Source organism: Platalea leucorodia, assembly GCF_965183815.1.
Source record: "Platalea leucorodia genome assembly, chromosome: 4".
Classification (NCBI taxonomy): Eukaryota; Metazoa; Chordata; class Aves; order Pelecaniformes; family Threskiornithidae; genus Platalea; species Platalea leucorodia.
This window is the reverse complement of record NC_138826.1, coordinates 65,854,322-65,874,934: the sequence shown is the minus strand read 5'-3', so window position 1 is coordinate 65,874,934 and position 20,613 is coordinate 65,854,322. Positions and strand designations below refer to the sequence as shown.

Here is a 20,613-nt window from a genome sequence, read left to right as displayed (position 1 = left end):
TGCTCTGGTGCCTGGAGCACCTCCTCCCCCTCCTTCTTCACTGACCTTGGTGTCTGCAGGGTTGTTCCTCTCACATATTCTCACTCCTCTTTCCCAACAGCTGCCGTGCAGCATTTTTTACCCTTTCTTAAATGTTATCACAGAGGCACTACAACCATCACTGATTGGCTTAGCTTTGGCCAGCAGCAGGTCCATCTTGGAACCGGCTGGAACTGGCTCTGTCCAACAAGGGGGCAGCTTCTGGTGTCTTTTCACAAAGCCACCCCTGCAGCCCTCCCTGCTACCAAAACCTTGCCATGTAAACCCAATACAGCACCAGATTTTTGAAGCCAAGGGGCATAGTCACATCCAGACCAGTCACCTCTGACAGCTCTCAGTTACATCCGTGCTGTGGTGAGTATGGATGTACTGTGGTGAGTACGGTGAAAAGGATTAGCTTAAAGCCCATCATCCTCTGCTATGTACTCAAGTTTCCTCACTAAGAAGAACTATAGTAGAATCTGCCCATCCACGAGTAGATGGGATGTTCCAGCAATCAATTAACTTAAACTCAAGAACTGGCAAAAACTTCAACATAGAACCACAGACTCACGGTAATATAATTAAGTTCATAAGCTGCCCTCAGGTGCCCATTTTGAGAAAAATATTAACCTCACACTGCTCTCAGTTGGATTAAGTATTTTACCACATTTCCTAACAACATCAGGATACAACCATCTTTGCTATCTTCTGCCTCAAAAAGGATACTGGTAAACATTTCTACAGAGTCATTAGACTCTGAAATTGACCTATGGAGAACAATAAGAAACACAAACCATTTTGGAAAAGCAATTTTTTGGTGAATTTCTCTGAAGAATAAAGTTTTATTAAAATAGTTTTACCTGTCTTTAAAAAAATTTTCTCAGTAATACAACTAGCTAAATAAAGACAGAACTGATAACGGTGATCAAATTTTCAGATGGAGAAGAGAAAGAAATAGAAGGATATGAAAGGGGAAACAGGGAAATAGAGTGATGAAAGGTTCAGGGGAAACAGGAAAATGAGGATGAAATATATACTCCAACTGCTCAGTGGAAACTCACATTTAAACCAGTTTAACTAGCCACTAGGGTCTGGCCGGTTTTAGCTCTCATAGAAAAGAAAAAGGCATATTGGAAGTCTGATGAAAATTTGTTAAAAATCTTATGTTACCATGGGGTAATTCCAGTGATTTCACAAAACAAAGCATTCCAACAACATACACACATGCAAAGTTTTAAAAAGTTTCCTAGACAAAAATACGTGACATTAGATATTTTATATATCAACAAAGTAAAATAAAATAATTAAAGCTGGTTGATGTTTCCATCACAAAAAAGATCATCATATAAACCTGAGCAGATTCAAAGTACAAAACCCACAAATAGAAAGCCTGTATTCTGCTCTCCACGCTGGACTTACAGAATTTTAAATACCCTGATTCCTTCCATGAAATTAAAATCATTAATAGTTTCATTAGTGTCTTGAAACACTAAAAGATAAAAACTTACACATTGATTGTTTGGGGTTTTATTTTTATTCCCCTCCCACTCCACATTTCACCATGTTTTGGACTTCTTTCATATTTAACCTTATTTTGAATGCCTTACCCTTAGAAATACTTGATGCTGAGCTAATTAAAGCCTGTATATTTTAATCAAAATTACTGATATATGTTCTCAAATCTTAATTCCACTTTCATGAGGTTTTTTGTTTGGAAATTTGTTATAGCTCTACCGCCTTGAAATTAGTGGCAAATCTGTCAGTTATAAGTATCTACATCTATAACAACTGCAAGAACAAATTAAGTTTTGAAGAGTATTTTATTTACAATTTTGAGGTAAGAAGTTTAGTTTAAGTAAATCAGCTTTTTGAAATCCACACTGTAATCCTCAAGTATAAGTCTTTCAACAAGTTTAAAACCACAGTGTAGAGGAAATGACATTGCTCTGTACTGTTAGGAAAAGATAATACTCTATATAAAGTCCTTTAAAAAATGAAAAAGAAACAAAACAGGCGAAAGACATTTGCTTTCTTATAAAGCTAAATAGTAAAAAGAACAAAAGAAGTCCCATTACCCGTGCTGGACTGACTCCAGTAGTGCTGGCAGTCAAGACTTCATGTTGTGAATCGATAATATTTTTAATCTTTGCATCCAAATCTTGTACAACTTCCTCTACTGCCTGACAGAAAGGATCCCCATTGCTTCGGCTTTTTATCAAATGCATCTTCACTGTTGACAGAATTCGCCCCCCTGCAATTCTGAAAATAGGCAGAGGGTCATCTCCACATTAATCTTGGCAGCACTTTAGTATACCTATTAGTGTTGAACATAGCCAGTATTCACAGTTAATCAAAACTCTTCAGAGAACAGCTTTGATCTTTTAAATCAAACAGCAGTGTAGAAGTATTGTACAACATAATAGTTTGCTGAAAAAAAAGATTATACAGAAAGGTAATGAATTCAGCATTTAGTAATACTCTGAGCTGCAACACAAAACTAACTTCTCCATAAAAGTCCAAAGAAAAGTACTTTCTTTAAACCTACTGTTACTGTTTTGCTCATAAGCTGTTAAGTGTAAACAAAATGTTTCACTTGAACATGCATTCCAATTTAACAGCCTATTAGATTTTTGAGTCTTTTGTGCTTCATGAAAGTGCTTCAAATATCAATCTGCTTTCAATTTTATTTAAATAGATAATAATTAGACTAGATGAACACCACTGTTTGCCATAAAGGCACACACTATTAATCTCTTTTTTCATCAACTAGAAAAAATGCCTACAGAAAAGAACTTAGTAGTTTAATTATGAAATGTCCATTCAGTTTGACATCAAAGATATAAATAATTGAATCTGATTGAAATAAGGGCTTTATTTCAACTCTTCTTATAGAAGGATAACAAGGCACTTGTGAGTGCACCTAAGCTATGTTTACAATGTTAATTTCATTTTGTAGTGCTGTACCTCGAACCATCCACATGTATGATAGACTACTTTTGGGATTACTTTTGGATTAGAACTACCAGGTCTCTCCCCAGTGAAACTCTCAAGTGATTAGCAGTTACAGTTGTGCAGATGATGCTCCAATAGGCAGTACTGAGAGAACTACACCATGTCTTGCTCCCTCAGACCTGCAAGATCTACATATTCTATAAAAATGGAAATATAACAGGCTGCCAGGTAGACTGCATTATCCTGAGTAAGGAAAAAAATAAACAATTCTTGAAGAATCACAAGAAAACCCAAAGATCTTGTGTCCAAAAAATGGCTACAGGGACTGAGGCTCTTGTGACAGTGCGCCTTGATTTACACAGACCTGGTGAATGAGAAGCAGTTACAATTCAAAGAGTTCCACTGGCCATTTACAAGTGCATCTTTCCATTCAGGGGCTGAAAGTGCTGCCCTGAACAATGCTGCTCAAAATTAATAAAATAACTTAAAGCTTATAATGACAGTGAGCATAGTCCCATTACAAGAATGCAAAATTCAAGTATTAGGACCAAATTGCTCATTTTGCAAGTGCAATGTGTGGTGAGTAGGTGCAAAAGCCATATGGAGGTATGAAGTTAGGCATCACTAGTCACGAGGCACTACTATGAACTATGACTATGAACCAGGCTAAGTAAATTAGCTAGGGGGTCACAGATCTTATCTCAAAGGTGATAAAACTATATTGAGACAGCAAATGTGTCTTTACTTTAATGAACATTTAGTGAAACACAGAATAAATCCCTTGAGTTAAAAGCTTAATAATTTTGTCCAGTACCTACACAAAACGTTAAGTGAAAGACCATGTTTTACCACTGCTTGAGTTTGGGGAAAAAAAAAAAAAAAAAAAAAAAGCATTACAAGAACCACTCAGCTCTCCTACATCATAATGCATCTCTTCCCAAAAGCTTTTTGAAGTTGTATGCTGTTTGGAAACTTTATCTTCAATTCTCCAGTCTTCTCAGAACATGAACCCATCATCCAGACCGACAAAGTTGATTACAGTCAAGATTCCCCTCATCCCACTAAGCAATAATTTGTCTTCTGTTTAACATCACGTATATATAAGGACTTCATTATTTCCCTGCGACATTTTGTCTTCAATTTCATTCTCTTTCTGTTTCTTTTCCTCAGCCTTTCCAGAGTGTGGCAGTCTATATTTTATTTTTAGCTCTAATTTATAAGGGGCTTTAATTGATTCTCTCCCCCCCTTTTACTTTTTCTTGTAAAGAGTTATTTTCACCTTTTAATACCAGCTGATAACACATGTAAGAGTAAAGGAAGAAATAAAACCATAACAAGAGGCACAAAGCACCCATTCTTTAAAAAAAATGATTCCCAGGAAAAAAGGTAGAACTGTGTTCAGAAAATACCCTGAACTGAAATTAGAGATTGAGACAGCACTCAGGAGAAGTATCATAAACATTTCCTCTGTTCTTACAAGGCACGTATTTATTGCCAGTGTTGGAGACAAGACTCTGTGCTTGTGGACCCTTCTTTTGAAGTTATACAATCACATTTCATACCCTTAAAGTAACATAGATTCTCTGTGGTGACACTATTGACTCAAAAAATTAAATGAAAACAAGAAAAAAAAAAATCTCAGCCTTCCAGTCACCATGTTTTTGACAAGAAAATTCCTATGAAGCTAGATATGCTCATGATGCTAAGTTCAGTTATGAGACTGATGTCCTGTCAGATTTTTTTTTTTTAAGTTTTATGAAGCCTAAGTAGAATATTAGGCAAAAGCAACAAAAGCAATTCTGTTCATTCTGAACTCCTGCTATAAGAATTTTTCCTTTGCAGTCAATCTGCTTCATGATCTATTGCAATAATCCATCTTCCCTTTCCAATTAACCTACAGTTTCTTTTTCCAGACTTTAAGAAACACTAGCCATTTTCCTGCAACATCTAATAATTGGACAGGATGGCCAACTGTAAAAAAGTGTAGCCTGTTAAACTTTGCCTTTAACAGCAGAATTAGTGAGGTTTTATTTTTTTTTCCCCAAGAGTTTGGTTTATAGTCAAAAACAAAGCAGAAATGCAGCATGTTGAGTATAACTTAACATCAGTCTGCCTAGCTCAAACACCAATAGTTTTAACTACACCATGGACTGTACAAAATGACTCCATATTAATTCACACACCCTGAACTCTTGAGCTGCTATTGGCACCTACAGTAGAATTTTTAGGTACATCTATGATGCTGCACATTACAGCTCTGCCAAAAAAACCCCAAAGCAATGGCTTTATTACTCCAGATGACATAGCCAAGAGTCAGATGATGACTAATTTTTCAACTTCCTCCATGCTTACTGGCTTCCTCCATGCTCCTGCCTACTTATCCTAAAAGGATACCTTGTAAATTGAAAGAAAGGTGTATTTTGTACACATTAAATTCTGAAGATGGATTTTAGAATTCTAGTTGGGAGAACCTCCATCAAATGAAACTGTGCATGTCTACATTCATATAAAATATAAAATAAGTGGGCAGAGCTAGGTAAGAATATGAATTGAGTCAGAGGAAAATTAGTTTGTTTATATTGTTTCCTGTTAAAATACATGGAGGGAACTGGGCCAGAGACCTTGCTGTTTTGGCTTATTCTGGCTGAACAAGACTCCCGTAAATAACTTAGAAAACCTGAAGTCAACTTGAAACTTTTTTTTTGCTTTTTTCCAGGTCAAAACCAAATATTTCCACACAATTCTCAGCGTTAACTTTCACATATTAAAGATTATTCAATTCACATTAGATTTGCAGGCTTGGTTAAACAGAAAAACTTGTGCTTTGCAGAAATTTAAGCACAATGTATGCACTTAGCCAAAAGAAAAGTAACCATGTGAAGTCTCTCTGCACACAGGTCAAGAACCATCCAGATCTTAGAAAGGATAGCTTAAAAAAAAAAAAAAACTTAAAAAAAAAAAAAATGCTGGTGTACCTCTGCTCCAAAAACCACAATTCAGTCTAACCACAACAGAATGAAAAGTTTAAGGGGGGGGGAAAGGCAAAAACATCCAGTGCAAGTTGTCAAGAGGTAAGAAGAGAGCACTGCTGAAGTTCTGTCTCAGAGATGCATATACGAACTGTAGCCAAGTCTCCTGATGCTTCTTGCCAAACTGCTTTATTTCCCTCAGCCCTAAACTGACACTTTCCAAAATAATACCCTCAAATGAGAAAAGCATTGTATTAAATGAGTAGTATCTGTTCCATAAATACTGTGCTGAACCTAGAACTCCACGACAAACAAGCAGGTGAAGGGATTGACTGAAGTTGTCTTTGAAAGCCAGGTTCATTCCTTTCTGTCTACAGATAACTTGAGCTTACTACGTCATTATAATTTCCACACATTTTACATACATATACATGTACGTATGTTGGAAGAAAATGTATTATTATACTTATAGCACTGGGCATCAGTTAATTAAGATAATCATGCCCTTAATTTAAATGCTGTGCTCTGTATGTGACTTGGATTACCTTGTAGCTTTTCACTGAGAAAAAAAAAAAACAAAAACCTGCAATAGAAACATTTTCTATGTTTATTTTTTTGCCTCTACTACCCAATACCAACTAAGGATACTTGCTATTAGAGGTAAAGTTCATTTAATCTCTTTTTCTCCCCATATTCCTCCTTCTTTTCCAGGAAAGTGTTCCAGTCCCCCATCAGATATACACAGTACTAACTGGAGCAGAAAAGGAAAAGTTTATTCATACTTCAACTAGAATTTATATAAACAGGCCAAGACTTAAAATGCTGATCTAATGTGTGTGGATTAGCACTGAAACACTGTGCCATAGCTTGTGCCATTTTATACCAGGATATGATATAACAAAATAAGTTGTGAAGTTTGTTTTATTAGTCTTGAATATATAAAATGTTGAATCCACCTCATTCGTGCTATTTCATGAATATTTCAAAGCTTTCTACAGAAAGCCCTAACTAACCATGTCTAGCAGTTTCAAAAAGTAAGGCCAAGCCAGTCTCAGTAGGAGAGGCATTGTTTTAATCTCTTTATATATGCCATCTAGAGCACAAATGGAGATGGCTAGGGCTCTGTCCATGTTTATCAAGCCCTTTCTGTGGTAAAAAAAGAGTATCATCCTTTTCTCAGAAAAGACAGTTCACTGGATCAAAAAACAACTTAACAAATAACCATCTTGAAGATGAAACTATCAATTAATTCAACAATAAATATAATATTTCGATTTAAAGCAATCAAATAAGTTACCTCTGAGCAACTTCAGATCCACTAGTAGGACTTCATTTTTAGTAAGGTTTAAAGAGATTAACTAAAAGCATGAAGATAAAAGGAAAATGTGGTAAAAATGCAACTTGGGGTTTTTTGGGGTTTGTTTGTTTATGGTTCTTGGGGTTTTGGGTTGTTTGGGGGGGGGGTTGTTTGTTTATTTTACAAAAATGAAACCCTCTGCCAGATTGCTCTGATATTAATCTTTTATAGGTTTATATAATGTAGAAAATCAGTTGAACTTAAATGAACTTATATCTGGCATTGTACCATAAAAAAAAAGTTTATATGAACAGAATAAGGTTGAAAACTGTTATCCACTTTGCAGTTCCTAACAGCTAGAAGGGAAACAAAGGTTTGTTTTGAATATGGAATTACATGGGCAAAGTTATCTGTCTTCAGATAATTTTTACAGCAGCAAGAGTTAAGACTTTTAGTTCTTAATTCTGAAAGAGGAGCAAGAAAGGTAACTGAATTCAAGAGTGAACTTGATACATTAAACAAAGCAATGCCATTTGTCTAAGGCAATAGAGAACTGGAGAGACCTTGTCCCTTTCCAGTCAGGGTGCCTGCTAACAAGCTTTCTCTGATGTTTCATTCAGATCATAGGTTGCTGACATGAAATATTCTAGGATAAATTGCTTCAGTCTCGTGTCCATGGTCTTTTAAATCATATTGAAGGAGGACTTTTATCAAATCCAGTTAGCAGTAAACATCTGTCAGTTACCACTATAACAGATGTTGTAAAATAGTAATTTTTTTTAAACGCTAACATTATGATCTTCTGTTCAGTCACGTGCAACAATATTTCTTTGTTCAAAAGGTATGACCTGAAAGAAACCTCAACTAGAAAACCCACTGCTATCTTTATCTATGATAGAAATAACCAAAGAAAGTCCATCAGAACAATTATAAATGCTAAAAACCCAACCCTTTGGACACAACCACCTTCCACTGTCCAGCAGGGAATGTTCAGACACAAAAGCCTGGATCCAACAGTACAGTGATAATCTCCCACTGAGTGGACTCAACGAAGTCCAAATGTGACCATCAGCATGTCTGTCCAGTATTCCATAGTAAGTCCATAGCAGAAGAGACCTAGAACCAACCACTCTTTCCCTGCTTTGACGGCCTGCACTACTCTTCATTTGCTTCAGCAGCTGAAAAGGGTCCAACAAACACTACCATCTTCCATTACACAATCGCAATTTACACTCTTATTTCCTATCCACAAAAGCCAGGACTGCCAGGTGGGCGGGTGAGGGGAAAGCATGTGATCACACAATTAAAGACTATGTTAATTCATGCATCTCAGGCAACTGAACTAAGACTTCACTGGCAGCCTCTAAGTGTTTAGTTTTACAGACAATGTTCAGTTAACTTTTTTTTTTAAATTAACAAGTTCCCAAACATTTTAGATCAACTGACAGAAGGAATGGCTTACCATCTTCAGCATGAACCAGCACTAAAACAAGAGTAGACAGTTCAGGTGGGATTCATCTCACCTGTCTTGTAGCCAGAGAAAAACACGTCTACATGAAGATAAAATGAATCACATACTAAAAATGCCTTATTGCATCAGTGCTTCTAAAGGGAGTTTAACAAAGACAGTATAATGTAAAACTCTACCTGTTAACTAGGCATTGTATAAATCATTGCTTCTACTAAAAATATTCTCAGATCTTGTGCCCTTTTGCCTTACATCATCTGTGTCCCAATCCTATCTATTTCTATCTCATTTTCCTTATCAAACCATCTTTTCTTAGGTTGAGATAACTAATTTGTAAGAAACTAATTGCATGCCTTGTCTATTTTGCTCCTACTGAGATTATCACATAAACAAGCTCCTCTGCTTACCTGAAATCTAAATTACATTGGCAAGAGCTCTTCTGACAGAACTGGGGCCTTAGCGTGCAAAGTTAATATGATGCAGAAGCACTTTTATTTATTTTCTGGAAATACATCTTTTGTGGAAAAGAATGAAGTAGCATACAGAAGAATAAAAAAAAAAAAAAAAAAAAAAAAAAGACTTGAGGGTATGGACAATATTCAAAACCTGATAAGAAGCAGAACAGACTCCTGAAGCTTATTCCAAGAACAGAAAAGAATATATCAAAATTCTACTATACTAAGGTCATCATTTTTATTCATTCATTTCAACTTCTCCAACAGAGGTAAGAAATAGATGACAAATATACAGGTATCTAACTTACATAGTGGGAACAAATGTCTTAAAACAAATTACAAACAACTAGTGATCATGGGGTGGGAGCGGATCACAGCCTTTTTCTTTGTTATGGATTTAAGAAGCTGTTTTAGAACTGGATAAGAACTGAACTGTTATCCAATTTTTTTAATTTAGAACTATATGAAGAGAGTAGGAATCAAATTCTATTCTCAAACTCCAAGAAGCAAAATGTGAACTAGAGCTTCATCTACCTGGGTAGAAGAGTGGGACAAAATTTATCTAAGAAACAATACAAAACACAAATGCTCTTAACAGAGCAGTAACTGTGCCTTTAAAGCAAACCCAATGTTTTTCCTAGTTATATGCATAAATTCTTAAAAATTAGTAGTTTATGTTAATTTAGATTTCAAAATTTCAACAATAAAATTGTATCAGTGAACTTAACTAGATTTTAAATATATCTGTAAAAGAAAAAATTACCTATATCAAAACACTCATAGTACTCAAAAATTCCACCTCAAACAATGGACGCATGCATTATTACTCTTATTTTTTAAACCATACAGAACTAAATATTAGATGAAGAGCCTACCTTAGGCCCTTCAGAGTTTTGCAGCTTATTAGATTCACAATAAAAGCACAGCAAAAAAGAATCCTGTTGCTAAGTATTTTTCCATGTTGCTGCTGCCACTTTTGCTGTATTGCCAAAAATTTCTATCTTTTAGCTTGGTGGAAGAAACCAGAGTGACTCTTCCTCAGGAAGTGCCACCATCTAAATGATCTGGTACCTTCCCAAGAACTTACTGCAAAATACAAAGTTGGCATTCTGTCTGTGTCCGCTCTCACCAAGATTAATTTTGGATATTCTCCATACCAAAAAATACTCAAGTCCATGATGAAGCTACTATAAAACTAAAGAAGTATTCTTCTCAGAATAAGATTCTTGATGAGCAGCCACGCGCATTCCATGCTACAGTTCCATTGTTCCACCATAACACTCCCAACTTAATAGTTCCCTCTAGGCATAATCACTTTCCTGCAATTTACTGAAAGTTATCAGGATTGGAATTACGGTTAGGGAGCTTCCAGACTGCTTCTCAAATCTGGATTAAAGAGAGGCCATGGGAACAGGTGAACTAGCAGTTTGATATATGTACGATGGCATAAGGGTAAGATTTTTCAATCCAGCACTGATATAAAAGTGCCATAGAACCACAGCCTCCATGTCTTCCTTTTAATTAAAGGACTATACTTGAATTTCAATATCTAGGACATAATGGTCAGTGTATTCTCCAGCACAAGCCTAAATTAGGAAGTTAAAGAAAGGCAGAGCAAATTACCAAAAAAAAAAAAAAAAAAAAAAAAAAAAAAAAAAATCACAATGTAATTAAATGCAGTATTGTACAATTGGAGCACTTAAGATACCACACTTCAACTGTGATGTCTTAAGGCAGACTTACCCTCAAAAGACCAGCTTTTTCAATCAAAGTTTTCTATTTTCTTGCAAATCCAATTTAAACCACAATTAAGTTATTTTTAAAATTCTTTCTAAATATATTTTAAAACATCCTCAACATTAACTTTAAATGAAGACAATCAGATTAAAGTATATCAATATTTCCATTATAAAGTTAAACATGTAGGTAAAGCAGATAATTTAATTCAAAATTATGTTAAAGCATGTTACTCTTTGAATTGGTAAGCATTTTCAGGGAAAATTTTTTTAAGACTCTGGTTTAAATCAAATTTTTTTTCTTATAAAATAATTATTTTCTTATGTAAGCCTTTCTGATATTATTCTATTTCTTAAAAATGCAAGAACATTTTTAATTAAGTCACAAGTACTGCGTTTGTTAACATGGTAGAATGGTAATACAGTCTTAATTTGGGTCATTCTATATAATAAGTATCTTTTACTGTAAATACTTAAACACCAAAACATTCTTCATTTCAACAATCCTATGAGTTGAGAAACTAAGGTTAGAGTGTCTAAGTTCTCAGTATTTTGCTGGGAAACAGCACATTGCAAATACTCTAAAACAGTATAGAGAGATTTATCCAGCAAAACACAATAAAACAAGTTAGAAGGAATATAAGCTCCTCACAGTTACAGAACTACAACTTCATTGGAATAACCGAGACATGGTAGAACACCCTGACAGCTGGAGCGCTGCAAAGGATGAATACAAGCTCTTCAGGAAAGACAAGGCGGGGGAGTGCCCTCTATATGCAGGAGCAGCTCAGAGGTATGGAGGAGCTCTTCTATTGGACAGACAAGAGGCTCGTTCAGAGCTTGTGAATCAGGGTCCGAGTTTGTTCTAGACAACCCAACACACAGGAGGAAATGGGCAGAGTATTCTTAAAGCAACTCTCAGCACACTCTGTGTCACAGACTCTGGTTCTTACAGGGCACTTTACCACCACCACCCCAACATCTGCTGGAAGAGCATCACAATGGGATGCAAGCAGTCAAAATTTCTAGCGGGCATCAGGGATACTGGATGGGCAACACACTGGGTTACACAGCTGGGTCTGCTATTTACTAACAAGGAAGAATTGGTCAGGGATGGGGGGGGGGTAGAAATCAATGGTGTTCTTGTCTGTAGTAATCATGAAGTAGTGGAGTTCAAGATCCTAGGGGACCGAGGAAAGCAAGCAGCAGACTATAGGCTGTGACTTTAAGAGAGCAGATTTCAGCTTATTCAGTGAACTGGTACATGTAATCCCATGTGCGAAAGTTCTAAAAGGCAAAGGAGCTCAGGAAAGCTGATATGTTAATAACGACAGTATATTACAAGCACGAGAACAGTTCATCACAATACTCAGGAAAACATGTAGAAATATCAGTAGACCAGCTTGGCTAAACAGTGAACTGATGACGGAGCTTCAATGCAAAAAGGCTTTACACAGGATGGTAAAGAAGGGACAGGTTAAAAAGAAATAACCTAGAAACATTGCCTGGGCATTTAGGGACGTTGTCAGGAAAGCCAAAGCTCAGGTGGAGTTGAGACTTGCAAGGAATGTTAAAGTAGCTTCATCTGCTGCTTTTGTATTAAAAGGATGAACAAAGAAAATGAGGGACCTTTGCTGAAAGGCAGGAGATTTGCAACAGTGGACAGATAAAACTGAGGTACTCAATCCCCTCTTTGCCGCAGTCCTCACCAAGATGGTCTCCCAGGCCTCCGATTAGAGAGTTTTCAGAGAACCGCCAGCAGTGGATAAGGACCAAGTCAGGGTTTACTTGACAGAACTGAGCCCATATAAGTTCATAGAACCAAATGGGCTGCATTCAAGAGCACTAATAGAATGGGCTGATGTCCTCGTAAGGCCACTCTATACCATCTTTGAAAAGTCATGGTGATCAGGGGAGGTCCCTGACAAATGGACAAAAGCAAATGTTTGCAAAAAAGACCAAAAGGACAGTTTGAGGAACCACAGGTTCGTCAGCCTTACTTTGTTCCCTGAGAAAATCATGTAAAAAGTCAACTGAGAAAACATTTCTGGGCATATGAAGGATTAGGCGGTGGCTGGTAACTGTAAGCATGAATTTATCAAGTATAAATTATGCCTGACCAATCTGTTTGCCTCCTATAGTAAAGTGACTGGCTTTGCAGACCAGGGGAGAATGGCAGATTCCATTTACCTTGATTGTAGCAAGGCTTTCAACACTGTCAGAAAATACTCTCAACATACAAGTTTGGATGTTACAGTCTGGATGGATGGACAACTAGATGAGTTAAAAAGTGGTTGGATGATCAGGCTCAGAAGGTAGTAAACATGTTGTACTGTATCTGGAGGCCAGTAACAAATGGAATACTATAGCGGCCTATCCTGGAACCTGTTTCTTTCTTTTAAATATCTTTGGCAGTGACTCGGTGATAAAAATACATGCTCATCAAGTTTGCAGATGACACCAAATTGGTTGGAACAGTCAATATACTTGAGGGCAGAGCTGCCATGCAGAGATGCCTAAACTGACGGGAGGAATAGGCTGACAGGAACCATATGAAATTCAACAGGACACGCAAAGTCTTGGAAAAGGATAACCCCTTGCAATGATACAGGCTGCGGAGCAGCTCTATGTAAAAGAACCTGGGAGTCTTGCTGCATGTTCAGCAAGCTAACCATGAGCCAGGAGTGTGTCTTGGCAGCAAAGAAGGCCAACAGTATCCTTGGCTGCATCAACAGTAGCGTAGCCAGTAGTCTGAGGAATGTGATTATCCCTCTCTAATCAGCACTTGTTGGATCAAATTTAGAATACTGCCTCCAGTTTTGGGCCCCCCAGTCCAGGAAAGGCACTGATAAACTGGAGAAAATTCAGCAGAGGGCTGCCAAGATGGTCAGGGAGACATACCCTGTGAGAAGCAGCTAAGGGAACAGCTTGTTCAGTCCAGAGAAGAGAAGGCTTCAGGGGTATCTACTAACAGCTTTCCAATACCTACAAGAAGGTAACCAAAAAGATGGAGCCAGGCTCCTCATCTTGGCAGTTAGTGGAAGGAAAAGAGACAACAGGCATAAATTGAAACAAGAGAGGTCCCAACTCAATATAAAGAAAAAAACATTTCACCATGAGGACACTCAAACAGTGGAACAGGTTGCCAAGGAGGAGATCGAAAACCTCCAAGGATGGAGACTGCACAAACCTTGACTGGATAAAGCCCTGATTAACTTAGGCTGACCCCATAATTCACCCTGCTTTGAGCTTTTGAACCAAAAACTTCCTGATGTTCCTTCCAACCTGAATTATTCTATGATCCTAAGTTTAAGGAGTCCTACAGACAATGTTTTGCACATGCTTGCACACCTTTCCAGCAACTTTAGAACACAAAACTACAGGGCTGCGTGAATACTATCCAAGCAACTCAAGCATTCAGCACAAGACCAGATAAAGTCTCATACGCCTTCTCTCCCAAAATACTACTTTATCTCCAGGTGCAATCATTACTTCACAAAGACAACACATACGAAACAGCATTTTCCCTGTGAAGGGAAAGCTCAATGCACTAATCCACGTGCACGATCAAGTCAAGCTCTATAACTTCTACAATTGACTGTGAAAACTGCTCACAGCCCTGAAACGAAGACCCACTCCAAAGCATCATACTCGCTCAAATACGTTGAATGAAACAATACAGCTAACTTTAAACAGCTACTAATGTGGGCTGTGCAATAGTGTCACCTAGTGGTCAGTGCTTACAGAGAAGTCAGGGCCCAGTTCAACAACAAAAATTTCTGCCCATCTACCAACTTCACTACTCTACAAAATCAGTGGGGACTTTTAAAGTATATATATGTATACACACACACACACATTTATATGAACCAACAAGTGAAGTAACCAATAAGACAAATGCCTTTCCATCATTCAGTTTTAAGTTACACACACCTTTTACACACTTGAAAAAAGTAATTCCAGAAATGGAATAAGTAAGTTCTTTCCAGATGCAAGAATCCTTATGGTCTGGCCTAAAAGAGAAGGATTTCCAGAACGATGGATTAGTACTGCACTTTCTCATTTATACCAACAGAAAAGAGCTTCCAGATCCTCAGGTGTGTAATAATCATCCACTTTGCTGACAAATACAACATTGGTATGTTTCTTGTCAAGAAACAGGCAGAAGTAGTAGAACATCCAAGCTCTCTGTTTACTTCATAAACATTATCCAAGTCTTATATGTACAGAATCTGTAAATAGTTTTAGGGTTACAAGTTTTACAGCATCCTCAAGCTTTAAAGAATGTTCATGCTACTGATTCTTGAAAGATTAGTGATTTCTTCTAATCTTAGACACCTGGAGAATGAGAAGAGGCAAACTTGAACTATTTCAAAATTCCAGAGATTTGTGAGAATGGTTGTTCTGCTCAGTGAATACACCTTGAAACTACCAAAGTTCATCATATCTTTCCATTTTTCCTGCTATCAGGTCTGCTTACACTTTTTGCCATATTTGAATCAAATCATCAGAGTTTCATTAAATTTCCACTCTGTTCAACACCTTTCCCTTCCCTCATCTCATCTGCTGTTCTCTGTTAGCTGAATGACTTGGGGATGAGAAACACATTTTCGTTATTCTCCATAGGTTAGTAGATACTTCGTTGCACCATATCTCCTACTGTGTTCAAAATATTCTTAAGCACATCCCATCACTGTCCAACATCTTCAATTCAGTTTCTAGGTTTCCAAAGCAAAGGAACTTGACGCAGGCAGATGAAGAAAGCCTCTTTTCAACATGTGTTCCACAATGACCCAGCATTTATTTGGCTACTTTGTATTTTATGCAAGTTCAAGTTTCATAAGAACTCCACTGTAACAAGATGAAACTGAAATAACAGACTTCTAATCATTAAGTAAACAACCAAAAATACTGCATTTTTCTTGTGGCATAGCAAATACTGAGACCTGGTTTTTGCAGCTTGGTTAATCTCCACATCAGAGAAACAGCAATACTGCACATAGACTGTCCAGTTTGCTCTTAGATTTCTCAGCAGGCTTCTAAAGACTAAGCAACTGAAACTTTTGCTGCATTGTTGCTTTTTTTCTTCTGCTCTTTAGATTGTAGTAGTAACAGAACTAGAGACATTTCTTGTGTAAAACTGCATCTTCTGGAATTCATAACAACTGTCACAACACAGGCAGGGTATACCGACGGTCCTCACTCGTATGTTTGCTTAGCAAACACTTAAGAAAAATACCTTTTTGTTCACCAATGTTGTGACCTTTAGAGTTTCTAAGCTGTATACCAGTTCTATAATATTTGAGAACTTCAACATACTAATGAAGATTCTTTCAAAGACAGCCAACTGTTTGGTATATTTCTATAGGCACTGAGCTACTATATAGATACATATATAAAAACAATAGTAGTATTTTACATCATGAGGTTAGAAAGCCCATACAGAGTACAAGAGATACTAGAAACATCACAGTACAGCTAGCTTCCATTCTTGGTCAATGATACAACCAATGACACCTACATGCATACATGCAACCTAATGAACACACCAGAATGTTACATTAATGAGATTTATACCCCAGAATAAATGGGACAGCCGGTACAGCAGAGAAAGCAACAGAATAGCTAAATGCTGAAAAGAATTTCCAAGCTCTAGAGAATTCTCCCAATTAGAAACTGATAACTCCCAGCAACTATCCCACTCTGATTTTTCTCACATGACTTAAACAGAAGGGTAATTAACAAGATGTAGCATTTATGTTACACTTTCCTGAACTGTATATACCTGAAAAAGTGGTCTTTCCACCCTAAAAAATAAGTTCATGCACATAAGTGTTTTTCCATTTCTCATTTTGATCGATGTGCAGTGCCAGATATGATTTAAATAAAGAAAAAAGCATACATTAGATGTTGAGTCAAAAGTCACCAGCACAGACAGCATGTCTCTGGCATCCAGGATGTTGAAATGAAAGAACAAAGAAGCAGAATCAAAAAGTAAAACAGAAACTGCAAAACAACTTCAGAAACACTTCCCACTTCCAGCTTCAATGCAATATGAACAGTAATTTAAATAATGGTTATGGTTTGCTTATAACATTTTGTTTACAACTGTGTGGATTAGACTCAATTCAAACTTAAAAAAAAAAAAGATTCTTTAGTATCGAGGACAGAACTATTACAGATGATTTGCTAAAGTTTTGTATATAAAAATGATTATAAATGAAAAAAATTACTAATTTCTATAATGCTTAAGAAAATTGCTCTTGTCTCTGTACTAATGCCAGCACTTACCAATTCAAATTCCTGTGTTACACTTACGCTTCTTTAATTAGTCTCACATTTATAAGCCTGCCCTAAAGACTAACTTCAAGTCTTCAAAAACATTCAAAATCAGTGACTTCACCAGAGCCTTCCTAAGAAATAATTCTTATGCATCGTTTATGTAGAGAAGAAAGGCTAAATAACCAATGTCATCATTTGTCAGGAGCAATAAAGACTCCTTTATATAAGGGTACATACAATGAAATGACAAAAAGGAAGTAATTAATGAGCAAGAAGTAGTAAAGCACATATCAGTTTATGTACTTACCAGACCCACAAGATTGAAATCTTTGGAAGTTCATTTACAATTAGGGAACTAACCAAATAGCCATTCATACATTGATTTGATAAAAATTTAATACAAAGAATAACCTCAAAAATCTATAAGCTTACCCCAATTGTTTTTCAAATACTTATATTTTGTAATAAGGTTTAAACATTTACTCTGAATTATTAAATAAGTAAATTATTAGATTCTCTTTCATTCCTCCTCCAAGACACATGCACAGGAAGAAAAAAAGGTGCTCAACAAGACAAAAATATAACAGAAACTCTATTACCTTGGATTTAAGATTTCACCAACAATTTCTTGCAGCTTGTCAATAAAATTAACAAAGTTTGAAAGCCCCTTTACATGGGCTCTTAAAGGATCAAATAATGAAGATGCACAGCCTCTTCCTCCAAGTTCTACAGTTCGGATAAAAGATGTTGCCATCTATTAGGAGAAATATTCAGAAATATGAAACTGTAGACATATGTGAAATGTATGGACATTGAGGTGAGCCTCTCCTACAGATTTGCAAACTGTGTATAACAGCTAATTGACAGCAGAAATAATTTAACTAAAATCAATAGAATACCTCTTAATAGCAAGTTTTGTACATGTCACCATAAATATTTGCAAGATCAATATTTAAATAGTGCTGCAGTATAAAAAAAAACATAAGCCAAAGCAAAAATGACCCAGCTAATTTGATATTTACATTGGCCTTTTGACAGTTTAGAAAAAACTTTAGGACAGGGTATAGAATTTTTTTGTTGTTGCTGCTGTTTAAATACTTGTCCTGACCTCACAAAAACTACTTATATTCAGAGAGCTGTCCATGACCCAAGAACAATTCTAACATAAGTAGTATATTTATTTCCAGATGTCCAAATAAAAATAATGTATACTCAAAACTTTTGAAAAATTATGACAGTTAAGGCTTCTATCATCACAGGTACCCAATTCTGAAAGCTTCCATTTTTATATGGATTTTTATATGCTGTAAAGACACTGAAAACAAGAGATGTCCCAAAAGCAGTATGCCTTCGAAGACAACCCCTCAAATTTTAAGGCAACAGTCAGAATAAAAAGCTTAGCAGTTCTCCAGAAAGGTGAAAGTAAAGATAACAATCCAATATGCTTGACACAGATGCAGTAATATTAATTCTACATATAAGTTTTAATTTCAGACTCTACAGCTAAAACATAAAGCTTTTAGGACTGGAAAGAGTACAACTGGAATTACTCTAGCAAAGAAAGTAAACCTGCCAGTATTCCTGCCTTTGTGCTAAAGATTTCCTGTGGATCAAGTACAGTTCATAGGACCTTGCCTTCCTAATGGAAAATATTCTGGCTTTGCAAGATTTCTACAAGACACAGATGCCAGAAAAGAAGACTTCTTTACACGGTAGAGAAGTTTCCCCTCTGGCAACTGTAAGGAAGAGGTAATAAATCCAGTCCAAACACATTTTTTTTTTTTTTTATACAATGTTAACAGAGCATTAGGAGCTAAAATAATTAATCCTGGAACTGAGATTTCACAAATTTTCCATATTTATTCAGCCATAAAAATCTGAGAACGCAGCTGCTTCAGTGACTGTTACATACGCATACTGTTTTTCCTTGGTCTGCTGTTGTGTGCACTGAGGCCACTGTGCATGCAAAATTTGATTATTTTGAATATGAGAGACTACAGTGGTTCTCTGGAGAAAGAATTCCTACTCATCTTATTCCAGCTATTTTTAAGATGGCTCTGTGCTGACTATAACTACTGTAAGCATAAGTGCACCTCACATACCAAACTAGATTCTTTAGCAACAAGCCTCTGTGAGCACTGCACATTGATGCTGTAGCTTTTTATACTCCTATACAAGGGCACTGAGGAAAGAGTATACCACTGTCTTAAGGGTTTTTTTCCAGCTCTGTGCCTTTGAGAATAAAATTAGCAGGATTGTCCCATATCAATCACATCTTGAAGAGTGTTTCAAGACTGATCAAGCTGCAAATGACTAGAAAGCATTACCCTCCCCAAATTCCGAGTCAAAGCTGAAAAAACTCCACTATTGCCCTTTCAAATTTTGGCCTGTATTCTAGCGTACATGTCAAAGGCAGGGGTTTGTCACCAGGTTGCTCTAAGAAAAGCAATTTGTACTCAGAAATACTTTAGGTTCCAGATGTCTCAAGTTTAACAAATGCACAGAAAAATACTGTTTTACTATTTAACCAAAATAATTACAGCACTTTAAAACTGAAACGTGTTGTAATGCATTGTTAGTGGCTTGGTGTTGTTAATGCTAATACTGCTTTGCTTGGTTTTGTTAATGTTAGTACTGCTTTGTGAGGTATTTGGTAAGCAGCAGCACCTAGTCTAATGCCATCTTTTCTTCCTTTGTCTTTTTTCTTTGATATGCATACTCATGACCTCACCTGACACTATTTACCAAGATTTCAAAATTTTAAAAGCAATAATACAAAGCATATCTTATATTCATGTTTAAGATAGTAAACTTTTTCAGGATTTCAGTCACTGTTGGGATGAACAGTCTTGCTGCCTGTTTTTATGATATCATATTTTAGAGCTCTAGAGGTACACATGCAGACAATTATTTTTCTGTGCATCTTTAGATCTCATGACCAAGCAAGCACCTGTTTCTTCCCATAGAATTTCTGTTATGTCTTTTTAACCTGGAAACGATGTTTGTGGTGGTATTTGACTTGGCTTGCAAATATCAGTCTTGCATATGAGATTAAAGAAACAGTTTATGTTCACAGAGCTATTTCATTGCCTCTGATCTATGGCAAGTTTCATTTGACACACATACCAGGAAAATGGACATTTTTCTCTTCTGTGAGGCATGTTTTAGATTAGTGAAGGCTTCTCTACCAAGTCCTCTGTCAGGAACATTTAGAATATGAGCCAATGCCAGATCATCCTTGGAATTCACCAACAGGCTTAAATATGAACAAACACACTTCTTTGCCAGGTCTGTCACCTGTATAAGAAAGCACCACACAAATTGGTCACCCTGCTGCTAAATTATGGTCCCTTTTTTTAAAAACTAATTAGATATGTACTCATATGATTTTTGGAAGAGTCAGAATTTCACCTTGCATAATTTCAAAATGCTA

The 20,613-nt window shown here is 36.5% G+C and overlaps 1 protein-coding gene across 1 annotated transcript in view; it reads right to left on the bottom strand.

Moving 5' to 3' along the window:
- The window catches only part of PARPBP (PARP1 binding protein), a gene marked incomplete at both ends in the record, with an annotated part of 51,175 nt that overhangs the window by 18,080 nt on the left and 12,482 nt on the right, over nucleotides 1-20,613 (bottom strand). The window contains 3 exons of the mRNA XM_082311152.1: nucleotides 2,097-2,280; nucleotides 17,780-17,934; nucleotides 20,307-20,470. Coding sequence (XP_082167278.1) covers nucleotides 2,097-2,280; nucleotides 17,780-17,934; nucleotides 20,307-20,470 — 503 coding nt within the window. The remainder of the gene's footprint in view (nucleotides 1-2,096; nucleotides 2,281-17,779; nucleotides 17,935-20,306; nucleotides 20,471-20,613) is intronic.